The following is a 19363-nucleotide window of genomic DNA, read 5'->3' as shown; positions in this document are numbered from 1 at the left end:
TCTCTCTGTGTCCTACACGCGCATACACACACACACACACCCACACAGACACATAAAGATGTTTTTTTTTTCTCTAATGAGGATGTGAAGATTTTCCATAAAGGAAGTTGTGTGTTGGGAAATGACTGTTAGAAAAATTCCACTCTAATTGCAGTTTTCATCATTTCTCAACACACCTCTTACATAATGCAGTGTAATGAAAGATTTTTAATACAGACAAAACATGCATAGCAAATACACACTTTAACAGTGTTAACATGCAGGAACATTGTGGTGAAAAATCTGCAATATAAGACTTTTATTTATTTTTTATTACCTGTGAAAATGTAATTATATTAATAAATGGCAGGTAATCAGGGCAGCACGGTGGCGTGGTGGGTAGCGCTGTTGCCTCACAGCAAGGAGGGCCTGGGTTCGATTCCCCGGCCGGGCGGCCAGGGTCCTCTCTGTGTGGAGTCTGCATGTTCTCCCCGTGTCTGTGTGGGTTTCCTCCGGGTTCTCTGGTTTCCTCCCACAGTCCAAAGACCTGCAGTCAGGCCAACTGGACATGCTAAACTGCCCCTAGGTGTGAGTGACTGTCTGTGTCTGTCTGTCTGCCCTGTGATGGACTGGTGACCTGTCCAGGGTGTATCCTGCCTTCCGCCCGAAGACTGCTGGGATAGGCTCCAGCACCCCCCGCGACCCTGACAGAGAAGCGGCTTAGAAAATGGATGGATGGGCAGGTAATCAATTCCTGTCTAATAACTAAATTTAGTACTAGTGCCAAATTAATAATAGTGCTATTTTATTCAGTGAACCTGCACAGTGTATATTGTACACACTTAAAAATAACGGTTCTTTCAGAGTTCTTTAGTATTTATATATATATCTTTGAATTTGGTTCTTTATAGAACCATAAACACTCAAAGATCCCTTTGCATAATTAAAGGGTTCTTTGCAACATGAAAGGGTTCTTCAGCTTGATGGCAAATGTGTTGTATATGGTTCTATAAAGAACCTTTTTTCAAAAGGGTTCTAGTATTGTTATTATGTCAAACCGTTTTGAAAAATGCAAAGAACCCTTTAAACATGCAAAGGGTTCTTTGTGTGTTCATGGTTCTATATAGAGCCATTTTCTTTACTGAAGAACCCTTGAAGAACCATCATTTTTAAGTGTATGAATAAAGGTAATCAATTCCTGTCCGACAACAAATTTAGCATAATAATTCAAATAAAGCCACGTTTGTATGGTTATACTTTGGTTGAATATCACCCGTCTGATTACCTGGTTTTCATACTTTAGTTTGCTTCATTTTATTTAAACCAAATTTGTAAAGTTTTAATGTAATGAATTAAGCCATATGGTTTGGGAGATTGGAAGAATGTCTTCAGATTTGCATTGAGGAAAGCTCAGAGAACATACAGCACATGGCCAAAAGTATGTGGACACATGACCATCAGACCAATAAGAGCTCAGACATGTTTTGGGTTCCCTGTAGGTCCTCCCCACCAACCTCGTCATACCATGTCTTGATGGACCTGCTGGAACAGGAAAGGGCCTTATCTCTTCAGTTGTCAAACTACCAGATAGTAATGCCACTCCAGAGGAGTCTACATTTCCACTGCTTCGGAGTCCAGCAGCGGCATGCTTTACACCTCTCCAGCTGACACTTGGCATTGCACATGGTGATCTCAGGCTTGTGTGCAGCTGCTCAGCCATGGAAACCCATTCCATGAAGCTCCCAACATGTAGTTCTTTTGTAGTTTTGAACTTTGTAGTGAGAGAATTGAGGATTGCAGCTTTTGGCAGCCCCACTCTGCAAGTCTGGGTGGTCTACCGCTTCATTGGTGTGCTGTTGTTGTTCCTAGATGCTTCCATTTCACTAAAACAGTGCTTACAGTTGACCAGGGCAAATCTAGCATGACAATGATGTTGCAAACAAACTTTTGGCAAAGGTGGCATCCTATGACAGAGCCCCCTTCAAAGTCACTGAGCTCTTTAGTGCGGCCCCCTGCCATTCTACAGTGTTTGTCTATAGAAACTGCAAGGTGATTGATTACTGCTAGTAAAGTACATGGCGGAAACACCTGAACTCAATCATTTGTTGGTGTGTCCACATACTTTTGTTCATATGTACCGAGTATAATGTAATATTGTAAATATGGACATTATTGCAATGTATAAATACCTGTGCATTATGAAAATATTGCAGCTTCCATTTTTTCATTTTACATCCAGATGAATTTGTTTCAACAACTGTAAAGTAACTTTAAGTCCATCTTTATATATACTGATATATTGCAACAGAAACTAATTAGGTAAACAGTTATTTATCCAATAACACAGGACACTTATTGGCAAGAGGGTCTTTGCTTATTAGATCCCCTAACAAAAAGAACTGGAAGGATAGAACCTCTCTAAAAAGGATGCAGCCATCCTGGAGCATTGCTCACTGTTCAAGGGTTCACTGAGCTTGTTAATGAAAAGTCTTAATTAAAAAAACTATATATATGAAACACATTTGTAATGTTTAATGTTAAGTAGACATAAATGCCCTTATTAAGAAATAAAATCCCCTTCTGAGAAAAGAGTCCATAATTGCCTGTAAGATGATATTGTTTTATAGGCAAAAACATGTTGAACTCATTATGTCACTTTAAATACTCAATAATTGTGAATTACGTGGAAATATGTGTAATTTAAAAGAAAGTTTTAGCAGAAACATTTTTATGGGATAAAATATCCAATAATTTAACCTATTGTGAGATTGTTTAAACATGAAACAAGTTGATTTGTGTAATTTCTTGTGCTTTTTTTATATTATATTTATTGTTATATTTAAGCTCTGTTGAATTATTCTGTCAGCAGTTAAACTCTATATTTAAGAGGTCATGTAAAACTTGATAGGGCGGACTTTAAAAATTCATTACTAATAAGAAATCGGAGCGCGGCTTTGAACTTTCGTGCCTACCTCACCTGCATAATCTGGACCTCCTGATGATGCTGCGGCTGCATAAACTAAAACTAACCTCATTAACCATTGATTCGCCTGTTTTCCCTGTTTTGTACTATAGCGCTTCTTTATACTAACAATTTTTGCTATCCGGTGTCGACCAGAGGAGGGTGGGTTCCCCTTCTGAGTCTTGGTTCCTCTCAAGGTTTCTTCCTCCAGCTCTTAGGGAGTTTTTCCTTGCCAACTGTCGCCACTGGCGACGCTCATGGGGGCTCAGACCCGGATTTTTCTGTAAAGCTGCTTAGTGACAACACCTGTTGTAAAAAGCTCTGTATAAATAAACTTCGACTTGGCTAACTTTTGCAGGATTCCATGAATTTAATAGATCGTTTTGTTCAATTTTTTTTACATCAATGGTGTGATCTTTTAGGCCCTAGGTAAACATGTTGGACTGGTATTCATGTGTTTGCTTCAAATAAGGACTAATAAACTGCTTATGACAAATACAGTACACTGATCACTGAACACTAATCAGTGGACACACTGTAGTGACCTCAAAAAACCTGCAAAGTTACAGTGAAACATGAAGGACAGTGTAATCGAACCTGTAAATATAGAGAGGCCTACAGCATGTGTGGTTGGTTAGTGTAGTGGGTAACACCTCTGCCTTCTACGCTGTAGACTGGGGTTCAATCTCCACCTGGGTCAGCACCCTACACTATACCAATAAGAGTCCTTGGGCAAGACTCCTAACACCACCTTCGCCAACCTGTGTAATATGATCAAACTGTAAGTCGCTCTGGATAAGAGCGTCTGCCAAATGCCATAAATGAAAATAAATGTGAATGCATAGAAAACAAATCCCTTCTACTGTGAGGATAACAGCACTGCACTTCTATAAGAATGTGTTCATGAATTAAAAGAGAAAACACGGCACAGTAAAGTACGGAACTGCTGTGTAGGGGAAAGCGTGAACGTGAGTGAGAAAGAGGAAGAGTTACTGTAACTTTGAGAACGTGCCGAAGGTTTCGACATGCGCTCGTGACAAGGCTGTTGAGTCAATTGTTGAGGGATTACCCCACATCCTCCTCTTCACCATCAGCCTATCCTGAATATCAGCAAAAGCGAATATTCCCATCTCTCACTTCCCTTTTTCTCACTCATTTCTCCCTTTTCTTCCTCAGTCAGCACAAACTGAAAGGCGTATTGACAAACCTCAGGTTTTTGGGGGAGGGAATGCCTTATTTTAAAAAGCTGTTTCTCTGATCTGGTGAGTTTTTTCAGTGAAGCACCCTCAGCAGCTCCATCCTGCTCTTCTTCCAAAGCAAACATGAAGTCACCGCCGTTGTCCATTTGGGCGGCCGCTGTGTTCCTCACCTTCATCTCTCAGGTAAGGATTCACACCACTTTTAACCTCAAGCTTACAATCACATCATATTAACAATAGAGTCATTCTGTTCAGTGCAGCTGTTCAGTGTATATTGTACACACTTCAAGGGTTTATGTAAAGAAAATGTTCTACATAGAACCGTGAACACTCATAGAACCCTTTGCATGATTAAAGCGTTCTTCGCATGGTGAAATGGTTCTTGGCGAACGTGCTGTATATGGTTTTATATAGAACCTTTCTGAAAAGGGTTGTATATACCATCAAATAGGGTTATTTTGTTGCTATGATGTCAAGCTAGTTACAGTAGAAGAACCTTTTTTGGTGCTACATAGAACCCTTTTTTAAAAAAGGGTTCTTTATAGACCCACATACAGCTTATTTGCCATCAAATGGGTTCTTAAAGAACCCTTGAAGAACCATCATTTTAAGTGCAGATAAAAATATAAACTAGTCATCAAAAAGTATTGTTATTTTTCCTTTTTTTAATATTGATTATTAGATATTAAAACAATATATCGTCAGTATCTTCTCATAACATATGAAAGTAATCTCAAGATTTGACTGCTACTTGTAAAGTATGATAATTATAACGATTTCATTTGTGACAATAACGTTATTAGAACTGCACTGTAGGTATGATTTATATCAGAAGGTCATTCTGAATATTAATTTAGTTTGAACTGAATTCCTGATGTTCTACAGTTTTCTTTTTGTTTTGAGTTTATTATTTTGGGCTGGAGGTCAGGGAACCAGTCAGGGAACCGGAATCGCCAGTTTGATCCCCAGAGCCGACTGTACATGACTGAGGCTCCTTTGAGCAAGACACCTTGTGCTCCCCGGGCGCTGTGGATAGGGCTGCCCACCGCTCTGGGAAAGTGTACTCACTGCCCACTAGTGTGTATGTGGTGTTTTACTTCACGGATGGGTTAAATGGGGAGGTGAAATTTCCCCATTGAGGACTAATAAGGGTCACTTAATCACTTAATAATAGCATTGTAGTATTATTTAATAGTACTGTGCGACCAAATTTGTATGAAGTGATTTAACACTTGAATGTTTGTCCAGTATTTGTAAGCTGAAGTATACGGTTTAATCTCAGACACTGGCTCAGTGTGTTTAGAGAATATATGAGTATCTCAGTCGGCCACACACGGACTATGGGAAAGAGATGTAATGGCGTGACCGAACTGCCGTTTGCTGTTTGCTGCTCAGTGTTGAACTGTGTGTGTTACGCTGTAATGTTCTCAGTCTGTGCAGAGTGTGGGTGGGAAGCAGTGTGTGTGTCAGCTGAAGAATTCAGAGCGTCCGTTCCCAATGGACAAGCTGGACAGCATCCGCACTTCGGCCTCTCAATGCAACAGGACCATCACCCCAGACAAGGTGCTTTGTTTACTTCTCTTCAAACAAGATTTTATTAAGCAATTTACTACACACTTCCATATCTGCACAGGTGTAGTGTGACAGGCTAAAGACCTGGAATCACGTGAAACAATGGTGTGATATTTGTTTGGTTTTTTTTTTTATGTTAACAGGTTAACAGGTTTATTTAAATTAAAGAGAGACCCTTACTTCTGTAACACTAATAGGTCATTTAAATAAGAGTACTATGATATGAGTAATAAATACCAAAATCTGAAGAATCTGATGCACTTCATTGTGGAGATTTGGAGGGCCAAATCTGTTCCAAGATACATTTGTTTCCCTAAACATTCAGGAAGCCATAAAAGTACTCATGCATGTCTGTGTCTTCTGGTTTGATGGTTAAAGTCACCTTAACCTCTTATGCCCCAGGGTATATTTTCGTTGTTCCATCTGAATTTACATGACCAAGTCATAAGGCAAATTATTCAGTAGCTGCATGAAATGTATACAATTTTTCAATTTTATTTATTTGTTTGTTTGTTTGTTTATTTACCTAAAAAGCTCCCCTCAAATTTTATTATCACACATATCACTATATGTTTACAATTTACTGCTGAGAGCCAAAAATCTCCCACGCTCTTTGTGTTATTTTATAAAAGTAATGTTCCCAGAGCGGCTCACTGAAGAGACGCCGTCTGTTTATAGTTTATAGCCCAGATTTGGGGAAAAAACGGGTCGACTTTCAGGAGAAAAACTTTTTCGGAGGGAGAAGATAGCAGCCCTCCATTCTTCCATGGTGGAGTGGGTTCAGGTGAACAGGAGACGGGCTCTACAGCTGCAGCTTAAAGGATTAATTACTTACGCTCGTGGGTATATTTTGGTTTTTCCATCTGAATTCACGTGACCAAATCGTAACACAGATTATTCAGTAGCTGCATGAAATAAACGTACATTATTTATTATTTATTTATTTATTTTTGTAAATCTCCCCTCCAATGAACAGAACATGTGTTATCCACATTATCTCAGAATAAATTCACTCCATATAAATTTAGGATTTTTCTCATGTGTGTGAGATTAAGCTATTTCACCAAAAGGTGAATTACTCATCTTTACCAAGATTGTCGATAATTGTAGAGGGGACTGTACATTATTTAATGAAAGTTTTAAATAAATTACTTAGGAGGCCTTCAGTGATTTCTGTGGACCCATTTCAATGTTCAAAATTGATCCCAGCTCATACATTTGATTGTATTCATATTTGTGTTCATGTTCTATTCATAAATATTTACTAACTTTATACAGTTAACCCTTTGTGGACCGTTTCTGCTGTGCTGTAAAGCCGTCTTTGTGTCTGTCAGATGGAGGAGATTGACGTGCTGACGCTGGGCCTGCAGAGGCGACTGGAGCAGCTGGAGGAGAGTGTGGCTGTGTTGGAGAAAGAGGATGATGGAGAGCTGTATGGAGCTGTGTCTCTGCGTATCGTCGAGCTGGAGATGGCTGAGGTGCTGGAGCTCATGGCCAAACTCAACAGGACCATCCGCTCCCACCAGCAGCTCAGCGAAGCCACCAGCACCAAGGTGACTTACAGCTCAACTCACAGTCTGTACCACAACACAGCACAATTTCAGCATGCTTTCTGTATAGCTGCAGTTATTATTATTTAAAACACAACTCAAAATGTTGGGATGCTGAGCAAAAGGTAAATGAATATAGAATGCAATGATGTGCAAACCATTTAAACCCTATATTTAGAAAATTGTTCAAAGACATCACGTCAAGTGTTGAAACTGAGAATGTTTATTTATTTATTATAAATATATGACATTTTCAATAGATGACAGGTCTGAACTGCAAGCGGACCAATTTAGCAACCAGACTCTTTTACTCCAGAGCCATGTTTTTGTAGTATGTGCAGAATGTGGTTTGACATTGTCTTGCTGAAATAAGCAAGACCTTCCCTGAAAAAGATGTTGTCTGGAAGGCAACAAGTCCAGTCGTGAAATTTCCTCACTATTAAATATTCCACAGTCAAATATCAGTGGGATTATAACAAAGTGGAAGCGATTGGGGAACGACAGCAACTCAACCACGAGGTGGCCGGCCATGTAAAATGACAGCGGGGTCACTTTCTGCAGAGTCAATTACTACAGACCAACTTCATGTGGCCTTCAGATCAGCTCAAGAACAGCATAGAGAGCTTCATGGAATGGGTTTCCATGGCCGAGCAGCTGCATCCAAGCCTTACATCACCAAGCGGTGTAAAGCGCCACCACTGGACTCTAGAACAGTGGAGACGTGTTCTCTGGAGTGACCAATCACGCTTCTCCATCTGGCAATCCTATGGATGTGTCTGGGTTTGCAGTTGTCAAGAGAACGGTACTCGTCTGACTGCATTGAGCCGAGTGTAAAGTTTGGTGGAGGGGGGATTATGGTGTGGGGTTGTTTTTCAGGAGTTGGGCTCGGTCCCTTAGTTCCAGTGAAAAGAACTCTTAATGCTTCAGCACCAAGAGATTTTGGACAATTTAATGTTCCCAACTTTGTCGGAACAGTTTGGGGACGGCCCCTTCCTGCTCCAACATGACATGGATGAACAAGTTTGGAGTGGAAGAACTTGACTGGCCTGCAGCCGATAATGCTATATTAGTGCCTAATAGAGTGGACAGTGAGTGGACACAGTGTTTAAAAACTCCAGCAGCACTGCTGTGTCTGATCCATTCGTACCAGCGCAACACACAGTAACACTCCATCACCACGTCAGTGTTACTGCAGTGCTGAGAATGATCCACCACCCGAATAGTACCTGCTCTGTGAGGATCCATGGGGGTCCTGACCACTGAAGAACAGGGTAGCAGAGTATCAGAGAAACAGATGGACTACAGTCTGTAACTGTAGAACTACAAAGTGGAGCTATACAGTAAGTGGAGCTGATAAAATGGACATGGAGCATAGAAACAAGGAGGTGTTATGCCTGATCAGTGCGTATTAGGGATTGCTTGTATTATAGGCTGAACACAGTCTGCAGCACAATATATAATCTTAGGACCCATATGCTTGTTTGAGACAGGCCCTATCTATAAAATAAGCAGCAAACAACTACTCAGATCACATCTGAGTAGAGCACATAGAGATCACGTCATCCACTCAGCCTGAAACGACAGAAACAGAGATTAAATGAAGCGTAAATGTCAGAATTTCTTCACATGCCCCAAACATCATTATATGTACTATAGCATGTTGGGTAAGCAGCTGAACTGACTGCCTTCTCTGTCTGTCCTGAAGCTGCAAAGCATGATGGAGGAAATGCAGGATCTGGAGGAGTTTGACCACATGCACGTGGTGAAAAAGCTGCAGGAGAACCAGCGAATGAAGAGAGACTTGGCTCACTGCCAGCACGAGCTGCAAGTCACCCCTCATCCTCCCACACCTGCACCAGGTACCCACTCTGCTTTATAAACCCACAGTTCACTCACACACACATCATTATGACAGTAAACAGATTCAGCAGCTTCTCTGACTCTGGGATTGGACTTACTTGTAAGTAGTTCATTTCAAAAGGGAGATTTGTGGGGCTCCTGAGTTATGAAGCTGTCCAAGCATCTTTATCATTGGGAGATCTGGTGTTTGATCCTCAGTGATGCCACAGCTGTAAGAAAATTCCTCACTCTCTCTCTGTGGGTAGGTAGCATGGTCCTCCGTCACCCCCATTACTCAGCACAGGCATCTGTTAACTTAATAAGTTGAGGAGAAAATTAAAAAATGGAAAATTAGCATGCAAGCTGAATATCACATATTAGAGAAAAATAGTTTTTTTTTAATTATGTGAAAGTAAATACTCTGTAAATACTTAAATACATAATTTGTACATATTTCAACATGGTGAATTTAGTTTATTTTTGGCCTACAGGAAAATGATACCAATATTATAGTACAACCCCAATTCCAATGAAGTTGGGACGTTGTGTAAAACAGAAATAAAAACAGAATACGATAATTTGCTAATCTTTTTCAACCTATATTCAACTGAATACACTACAAAGACAAGATATTTAATGTTCAAACGGATAAACTTTGTTTTTTGCAAATATTCAGTCATTTTGAATTTGATGCCTGCAACACGTTCCAAAGAAGTTGGGACAGGGGAGTGTTTACTACTGTGTTACATCACCTTTCCTTTTAACACACTCAATAAGCGTTTGTGAATTGAGGACACTGATTGATGAAGCTTTGTAGGTGGAATTCTTTCCCGTTCTTGCTTGATGTACAGCTTCAGTTGCTCAGCAGTCCGGGGTCTCCGCTGTCGTATTTTGTGCTTCATAATGCGCCACACATTTTCAATGGGAGACAGGTCTGGACTGCAGGCAGGCCAGTCTAGTACCCGCACTCTTTTACTACGAAGCCATGCTGTTGTAACACGTGCAGAATGTGGCTTGGCGTTGTCTTGCTGAAATAAGCAGGACGTTCCTGAAAAAGACGTTGCCTGGATGGCAGCAGATGTTGCTCCAAAACCTGGATGTACCTTTCAGCATTAATGGTGTCTTCACAGATGTGCAAGTTACCCATGTCATGGGCACTAACACCCCCCCACACCATCAGAGATGCTGGCTTTTGAACTCTGCGCTGATAACAATCCAGACAGTCCTTTTCCTCTTTGGCCCGGAGGACACAACGTCCATGATTTCCAAAAACAATTTGAAATGTGGACTCGTCAGACCACAGGACACTTTTCCACTTTGCGTCATTCCATCTCAGATGAGCTCGGCCCAGAGAAGCCCAAGAAGGTGTTTCTGGGTGGTGTTGATATGTGGCTTTCGCTTTGCATGGCAGAGTTTTAACTTGCACTTGTAGATGGAGCGACGAATTGTGTTCACTGACAGTGGTTTTCTGAAGTGTTCCTGAGCCCATGTGGGAATATCTACTACAGAATGATGTCGGTTTTTAATGCAGTGCCGCCTGAGGGATCGAAGGTCACTGGCATTCAATGTCGGTTTTCTGCCTTGCCGCTTACTTGCAGAGATTTCTCCAGATTCTCTGAATCTTTTGATGATATTATGGACTGTAGATGATGAAATCCCTAAATTCCTTGCAGTTGCATGTTGAGAAACTTAAACTGTTCTTAAACTGTTGGACTATTTGCTCACACAGTTGTTCACAAAGTGGTGAAACTCGCCCCATCCTGGCTTGTGAACGACTGAGCCTTTCAGGGATGCTCCTTTATACCCAATCATGACACTCACCTGTTTCCAATTAACCTGTTCACCTGTGGAATGTTCCAAACAGGTGTTTTTTTTGAGCATTCCTCAACTTTCCCAGTCTTTTGTTGCCCCTGTCCCAACTTCTTTGGAACGTGTTGCAGGCATCAAATTCAAAATGAGTGAATATTTGCAAAAAACAATAAAGTTTATCCGTTTGAACATTAAATACCTTGCCTTTGTAGTGTATTCAATTAAATATAGGTTGAAAAGGATTTGCAAATCATTGTATTCTGTTTTATGTTTTACACAACAACCAACGTCATTGGAATTGGGGTTGTACTTCCATATTTTTTCAAACAATTTTTAGACGTATTCTTGATTCGCTATTAATGCTTTCCTCTCTGTGAATTGTTATGCAATCTCTAATAGACTTTCTGTGTGACAATCTATTACATGAAAATAGTAGTAACAGTCCTCTTCAAGCCTAAATCAATCAGAATTCCATAATGATTTGCTGATTGACTAGATTTTAGTTAAGGGGGGAAAATTGTCTAAATCTGAGGTTTCACCAAACTATTCCTTTACCCCTTTCTCCTCTGTCTAGGACACTGTCCACAAGGTCAATTGGTCAGCGTGTCTGGACCTAGAACATACAGCCTCACCCAGTACGGGACCTCCTACTCTTATGGTGCCTGGGGCAAAGACCCCAATCCTCCTCCAGGGAAGGAAAACATGCACTGGCTGGTGGCGCTGACCAGCAGCAACGTCTTCGCCAATTATGTTCGCCAGTACAGCAGCCTGAGCACCATAGTGGTGGGCGTGGGGCACACAGACACCGTTATTGCTCCCTCCAATCCCACCACCAACACCATCCAAGGGCCCAATGTGGTCATGTATGGAGATGCGCTTTACTATGGCTGCTACAACACACCGTCCATCTGCCGCTTCAACATGACCGCTCGCACGGTCACCAACGTGGCCCTGCCTCAAAACTCAGGATTCAACAACAAATTCCCATTTGGCCACCTGGAAGCCGCCTACATCTACTCTGATCTCGACTTTGCCACAGACGAATCTGGTGTTTGGGTCATTTACACTTCGCCAGAAAACTTTGGTAACATCATTATTAGCAAGGTGCTGACCGACAGCCCTCCAGCTCTGGAAAAAACATGGAAGACGTCCCTCCACAAGCGCACAGCCACAAACACCTTCATGGCGTGCGGTGTGCTCTACGCCACCCGCTACGTGGACAAAGAGACGGAAGAGATCTTCTACTCGTTTGACACAGTAACCGGTGAAGAGCGCTACGACCTGAAGATCCAGATTAAGAAGATGCTGACCAACGTCCAGTCGCTAAATTACAACCCACAAGAACGAATGCTGTACATGTACAGCGATGCGTACATCCTCTCGTATGATGTCATCTTTCGGTGAACCGTCAATTCAGCTCCTATGAGCCAATGAGCTCAAACGAATGGTCAGTCTGTATTTTTCAGTGATTTTTCAACATTTTTTAGTTCCTGAGTGGTTTTTAAATCAAGTGGTAACTCCAAGTCTGTTTTACTGAAATAAAGCATGCTAATAATACATAATAATACAATGCATCATTAATCTACTGGTTTCCTGATGAGTTCATAGCTTTTGCCTCTGGATGTTGATTGATTGATGTTGGATGAGGCTAAAAGAACCCTGTATTGCTGAAATAAAACTTGGAAACTGCAGGCTTAATATAAGAATATTTGGTTACTAACATTAAGACTTATTGTTCCATTTCTATGATGAATTATTCAATATCTATCATGAATTATTCAGTATTTACTATGAATCATTAAGTATGTTCTATGAATTATTTAGTATGTACTTTGAATTATTCACTAACTAAAATATGTAGTAACTACTATGACTTATTCAGTATCTACATCCCTGTTTCAAAGAAGTTGGGATGCTGTGCAAAATGTAAATAAAAACAGAATTTAATGATGTTCAAATCATTACATCCAAAATAGTATAAACACAATATGTTAAAACTGAGAAATTTTGTTGTTTTTTCAGAAATAATATGAAATATAATAATAATGGCCATTTTGAATTTAATGAGAGCAACACGTTGGAATGGGACACCACAAGACTCGTGAAGTTGTGTAATGCCAAAAAAAATGCCTGGTAGAACACCTCACAACTAATTAGGTTGATTGGGACCAGGTTAGTAACATGATCAGCTATAAAAAGAGCATGCGAGAGAGGCTGAGTCTTTCAGAAGTAAAGATGAGGATGGGTTCACCATTCTGTGAAACACTGGGTGGGCAAGAATTGAATAACAAAATAAAAAAGCACTCTGGGATTTCATCATCTTTGGTACATATCATTTAAAAATTGAAGTATTGGACAATCATGATTTAGGCAGGGCTGCTTTACAAACAGACATTGCCCACTGCATGGGCTCACTTCCGAAAACCACTGTCTGTCAACACAGTTTGTTGCTGCATCCACAAGTTAAAACTCTACCGTGCAAAGAAGAAACCATATATGAACAGGATCCAGAAACACTGCCACATTCTCTGGGCCTGAGCTTGTTTAAGATAGGTTGAGGTGAAGTGTAGAAGTGTCCTGTAGTCCGACAAATCAAAATTTGAAATTCTTTTTGGAAATCATGGATGCATCTTTTTGGAAATGCATCCTTCAGGCTGAGGAGAAGAGGGATCATCCAGCTTATTATCAGCGCACAGTTCAAAAGCCAGCTTCCATGACAGTATGGGGGGCATTAGTGCACATGCTATGGGTGACTTGCATAACTGTGAAGGCACCGTCAATGCTAAATGGTACGCAACATATGCTGCCATCCAGACAACGTCTTTTTCAGTGAAAGCCTTGCTATTTTCAGCAGGTTTGACAATGTCTAACCATGTTGTGCACATGCACTTGACACGGGTGACTTTTACAACTGTGAAGTCATCCTTAATGCTGAATGATATAAACAGGTTTTGGAGCAACATGTGCTGCCATCCAGACAATGTCTTTTTTAGTAAAAGCCTTGTTTATTTCAGCAAGACGATGCCAATTCCACACGTATTACAGCAGCATGGCTCCATAGCAAAACACACTGGGTGCTAAACTGACCTGGCTGCAGTCCAGACCTGTTAAGACCCATTTGGCACCTTATGAAACAAAAAAAAATGTGAACTGAACTGAAATCCTATATCAAGCAAGAACAGTAAAACACAGTTTCAAAACTACAGTAGCATCTCCTCAGTTCCAAGAGATTTACAGAGTGTTGTTAAAAGAAGAGGTGATGAAACACAGAGGTAACAGGCCCCCGTTCCAACTTTTTTAAAACATTACCGCTGCCTTCCCATTCAAAATGGACATGTATAATAATATATTTCAGTTTCAACACTTGATATGTTGTCTTCGTACTATTTTTGATTAAATATATGATTTAAATGATTTGCACATCATTGCATTTTGTTTTGATTTTGATTTTGCAACGTCGCTCTACCTCTCATGGTGTAACTAGGCTTGGCTATGGACCAATGAGGACGCCACAGCTTTCCCTGGATGGTTATATACCGTATATTCCCTGTTTAGTTGATGGACAGTAGGGGTGGGCTGCTGTTTTCTTGTGGTCCCCGGTTTCACCTGGTTTGTGTTGGTAGGATGAGTTGAATTGTTATTCCTTTGTTACCCGTTAGCACAGCAGAGGCCTTGTTTCTTTGCAGTTAGTCCTGTGCTTGTTATTTTGGCCTGGCCTCCCCCTGAAGCTATTACGTTAACATGGATACTCTTTGAACAATTATTCCTTCTCTGTAATATTATAATGCAATATTTCCACCACACATGAAAGCAGGACAGGAGGAAGCTTTTATTTTTACATCCTTTTTATTGTAGTTACATGATCAGTACACAGACAGTGATGGCTTCTATATAGATTTACACTTTACATTAACACCTTTTTTCATGACAAAGCAGGAAAGAATCGGTTCTATCTTTGCAGACATGTTCGAGCTTGCAGGGAAGAGCCCCACCCACACAAAGTCTAGCAAGTTCTCAAAACATAGTAACTTATTGCTCAATACAAAATGATGGCTAATTGTAGTAATAATAATAATCATATTAACAAAAATTGTATCAATAATATTCATGAAATCCTTGCAGGAATTAATACAATGGTGGTATATTAAGAGCTCTATCATATTATAAAAAGAGGAGGTCAATGAAGGTGGTGGGAGGGAGTGTGAACTGATACCGTATACTTCCACAACACAAGGCTAGTAGTGGTAGAGACCTTTTTTGATCATTATCGTCTAAAAACAGCGAGTATCTACAGCAGGAGTGAGGAGGAGTGAGGTGTAGATTAAGAAGAGGACGGTAGGTGGGAGGGGCCTGAAACCAGAGAGAGGCGAGGTGATTGGATGGAGCCACACTGACAGAAACTCTACAGCACTTCCAAATGACGAGATACATTCAGGGCCCCCCCAGGCAGGAGTGTTGAAGAGCCTGTATCCAGCACTGATCCAACAGCAATCCCACCCGTTTACGAACTAATATCATCTCATAACATCATCCCTCGGCAGATACAGCAGCAGTTCTTGACTTGCAGTTTCAGGGTGTGGCGTGGCTTTAGATCCACACCCACTTACTACTTGCGTAATTTATGACATACGAGCAAACTAATGCGTGGCCACACCTTTTTAATGCATGGAAGCAAGTTTGTAATGTGCGGCAATGACTTAGTAAGGCATGGAAATGAGATCCTACCTTATTAAGATGTGGCCACACATTAGGATCTCATTCCCATGTCTTACTAAGTCATGGCCACACATTATTTTCTTTATACAGGATGTCACCCACGGGGCTCTGTAGTAAGGTCACATTTTTGTCATCGTTTTTGGGTCGGCAAGACATCATCAGTTATACATGTGCTTGAATTCATTTATTGCCGTCCACACAGATGTGTAATATCCTTAATGTTACCCACTGAGAGGCCCGGACTTGCAGGTCTAGAACTGCTTCTGGCTCTAGACAGCGAAAACTGGATCAGCCGTCTGATACTCAAGGCCATGGTTCGATGTGGTAAACAGGAGGGTCAGTAGCATGCTTTTCACCTCTCGGCATGAGGAGACAACTGGGCACATCGGACAGAGACAGAGAAATAACAAAACACCCACAGGCTTGTATTGTCTTATCTCAGTGCATGCAAACAAATGCTGGGGGAGAAACGGTTTGTCCCGAATCAGTCTTAAAAACAGAGAACCCGTTCTTCTCCTGGCAGCTACCTTGCTATCCTACTCGCTTCCCTTGTGCTCAATTTTACAGGTAAGCATTCTCCAGAGATCCTAATAACACCCTCCATGGTACCTTCGCTCACTCACTCTCTCTTCTTTTTCACATTCCTTACCCACATATAGACAGACAGACCTTCCATCTACTAGGGCTGCAATGATTAGTCAACAAAAGTAGATGAATTGCCCTAAAAAAGTAGTCACTGACTAAAAGTCAAAGACAGAGAGTAAAGAGAAAAAGCTCAAAACAACTATAAAGCCCTGTAACGTTTGCACACATGGTCATTCTGACAGATTGCAGTACACTATAGGAAGCATAGGAGGCGATATGGCTTCTATTGTTTCACTGCAGCATAAATTAAGAAAAGACACAGAATGGGGCAAAGTGAATGGAAACCAAAGAAGACATAATGATTCAGTTAGTCGATTAGTAGGTAAATCGATTAATCGAATAATGAACAGAAGATTAATTTGTTATCGGAACAATCTGTCGCTGTCAAGAGAACCTCATAACTTTTAATGTTACTTTTAATGTTCATTTCCTTCTTTTACAGAGTTTCAGTGGTACGAGGTTTTCCTACAGCAGCACGAATCGCTAGTTGCAGCCCATCCACCCCATTCGTCTTTCTATTTGTACAGCAGACAGTAGCAGTCCGCACCCACCGGTGCTCAGTTTGAGGCAGGTCCTCCATGGCTTGGAGGGGGGAGGGGACGGTTAGCCCTTTAGGGGGCGACTGCACGCATCTGTGAGGGCCGGGGCACCTTGAGTTTTTAATGGGACGGGAGTTTTCAGGGGGGATTTGGGATTTGCCCTACATTCCGAGCTTGGAGCAACACGCTCCAGAAAGCCCCGTCCCTTACAGACGCACACACAGGAAACACCCCCTGCAGTAGGTAATTACATCACGTCATCCGTACATCAGCGGACGCTGTGAGAAAGTGACATTCAGTGAGACGGAAGAGAGATGGAGTCGTCTGAGAATGAGTCAGGGATTCAAACATCACGCACACCTCTCTCATCCTGAGCACTGTCTGACAGCAGCTCTGGCCAATCAGCTCACAGCTTTAGAGCTCTATTTGTCATCCCTTCATCTGTCTGATAGGTGTAGTCACTATTTTGAGGCGCAATATCAGCTGCCTGTGTCCCAAAAATCCTACATGCACACTACGATACATGACATGATTAGGCCTAAGTAAACCACATCTAAGAAGAGTTGGATCATTGAATATTTAAATAACCACACCCATCACTATGTGTGATTTCCTGTGCTCGATTATGTCAGTCCCATATCAGTGTCTGCATCCCTGCAGCATTTGAATCTCCTCACAGATTCCAGTCATGGTGGGTGTATGTGTATGTGAATTAGTGTCACTTTGGTATCCTCATCCTGCGCCTGGTTCTGTTGGGAAAGCAAGGCACCAGCACTGAACTACTTCCAATGGCTGACCATCTTACATGACTAAATGACCTAATGACCTCTCCGGTTCAGCCTCAGCTCGCGGTTCCAGTTTGGTTTGGCTTGGAGTGTGATTGTCTAGAGAAAGGAGACCGTAATGAACCGATCCCAGGCAAAACCCACTGCCATGAGAGGAACAATTAGCCTTTCTTAAGTAAGATGGAAGAATAAAGAAGATTATATAATCAGTGTGGTAATGGTAGGTGAGGTAGCCAATGGTAAAGTAGTGCACACTACCTTACAACTAGTGTAGTAGCATTGGGAGTAGCCATTGGTGGAGTAGTACACATTACGAATGACATGCTAGATGTTGTAGTGAATGGTAGAGTGGTGTATACTACAGTGTAGTGGACTTGGTGTAGTTATATGTACAGTAGTGCACCTATAATTAGCATACAAGAGCTGAATAGAGTCATCAGTGGTAAAATGCATAATTGGGGCCACTTTTTTCTGACCCAGATTAAGGCTAATCCTGTACTGAAAAGAATTTCCAGTGATTATTCACCATTGGCACTTTAGCCCAACACAATGCTCAATGCCCAGTATGCCCAGCTTAACCAGCCTCAGTAGTGTTAACAGATACAGTATATTTGGTGTGCTAGTGTTGGATGAATTAATCAATGGCAGAGTAGTGCCCAGTGCATTTAGTGTACTAGAGTTAATGGAATAGTAATAGGTAAGTAGTGCACACAACATTTAGTGCACTTGAGTCAGATGGAGTAGTCAGTAGAGTACTGCGCACCACAGTTAGTGTGCTAGAGTTGAGGGGAGAAGTCAATTGTGCAGTAGTGTACACTACACTTAGGATGCTAGAGTAAAAGGAATAGCAATAGGCACAGTAGTGCACACTGCATTCAGAGTACTAGAGTCAGAATGGGTGGTAATAGCTAAAGTAGTGCACACTACATTTAGTGTACCAGAGTCAGACTGAGTACTCAATTGTACGGAGTACAGCATTTGAGCCAGGTGGAATAGTCAGCGGTAGAGTAGTGCGCACTACAATTGGTGTACTAGAGTTGAAGGGAGAAGTCAATTGTACAGTAGTGCGCACTACAATTAGTGTACTAGAGTCAAGGAGTAGTAATAGCTAAAGTAGTGCACACCACATGTATTGTAGTAGAGTCAGATTGAGTATTGAGAATTGTGGTGTATAGCACACTACAATCAGTGTACTAGACTCAAAGGAGTAGTAACAGCTAAAGTGGTGCACAGTACATTTAGTGTACTAGTCAGATGGAGTGGTCAATGGTAGAATAATGCACATTTTGAATAATATGCTAGATTTCAATGTTCTCATTGCTAAAGTAGTGCACACTACAGCTGGTCACTGGCGGATTGTGACACTGCATTACAGACTATACTGTCATGGTAGATGGTAGATGTAAAATAAGGAAATGTGAACTAATTTTGTTCTGAAACATCTTTTGTTTTTGTTTTTTTACAAACTCTAAGATGCTGAAAAACAACCCAGGCTTTGCAATAAATCCGGACTCTGCAATAAAGCTGTGCTGATTGGCTGAGAGCTCCTGTGTTAGCACCCGATTGGCCCAGAGAGCCTCATTCATACAGTTCAGTCATACAATCCTTCAGTCCTACAGTCCTCTTGCCCTTGGCTTCGTAATACAGTCCACTGCTGTACAATGTTCCTCAAACTGCTTCCCGCTTCCTTCTTTATCGCTTCCTCTCCCTTTCACTACGTTTCCCTCTATTTCTTTCTCGTTTCCCCTCTGTCTGTTTTCCAAACCCT

General features: G+C 41.3%; 2 protein-coding genes across 2 annotated transcripts in view; one reads left to right on the top strand and one right to left on the bottom strand.

The window, feature by feature from the left end:
- Positions 1–4188: 4188 nt before the first annotated feature.
- LOC108428124 (olfactomedin-4-like) lies at positions 4189–12608 on the top strand. Its single transcript, XM_017698848.2, has 5 exons — positions 4189–4323; positions 5572–5703; positions 7047–7265; positions 8968–9121; positions 11485–12608. Exons 1-5 carry the CDS (start codon positions 4264–4266, stop codon positions 12312–12314), a joined length of 1395 nt encoding a protein of 464 aa, XP_017554337.2. The 5' UTR covers positions 4189–4263; the 3' UTR covers positions 12315–12608.
- Positions 12609–14737: 2129 nt separating this feature from the next.
- Positions 14738–19363, bottom strand: part of ndrg4 (NDRG family member 4) — a 71906-nt gene continuing 67280 nt past the window's right edge. Inside the window, 1 exon segment of the mRNA XM_037540683.1 lies at positions 14738–19363. This exon segment is cut by the window's right edge and continues 1067 nt beyond it. The gene's annotated coding sequence lies outside the window, so the exon portion shown is untranslated.

The sequence above is a fragment of the Pygocentrus nattereri genome, chromosome 8, assembly GCF_015220715.1.
Source record: "Pygocentrus nattereri isolate fPygNat1 chromosome 8, fPygNat1.pri, whole genome shotgun sequence".
Lineage (NCBI taxonomy): Eukaryota > Metazoa > Chordata > Actinopteri > Characiformes > Serrasalmidae > Pygocentrus > Pygocentrus nattereri.
The sequence above is the reverse complement of the archived record's forward strand: the minus strand, read 5'-3'. Positions and strand labels throughout refer to the sequence as shown.

Bases quoted from the DNA above. Each gene is read 5' to 3' on its own strand.
- LOC108428124 (XM_017698848.2), top strand. From the start codon at position 4,264: ATGAAGTCACCGCCGTTGTCCATTTGGGCGGCCGCTGTGTTCCTCACC. The intron at 7,266-8,967 runs GTGACTTACAGC...TCTGTCCTGAAG, and splicing joins GCGAAGCCACCAGCACCAAG to CTGCAAAGCATGATGGAGGA. The intron at 9,122-11,484 runs GTACCCACTCTG...TCCTCTGTCTAG, and splicing joins TCCTCCCACACCTGCACCAG to GACACTGTCCACAAGGTCAA.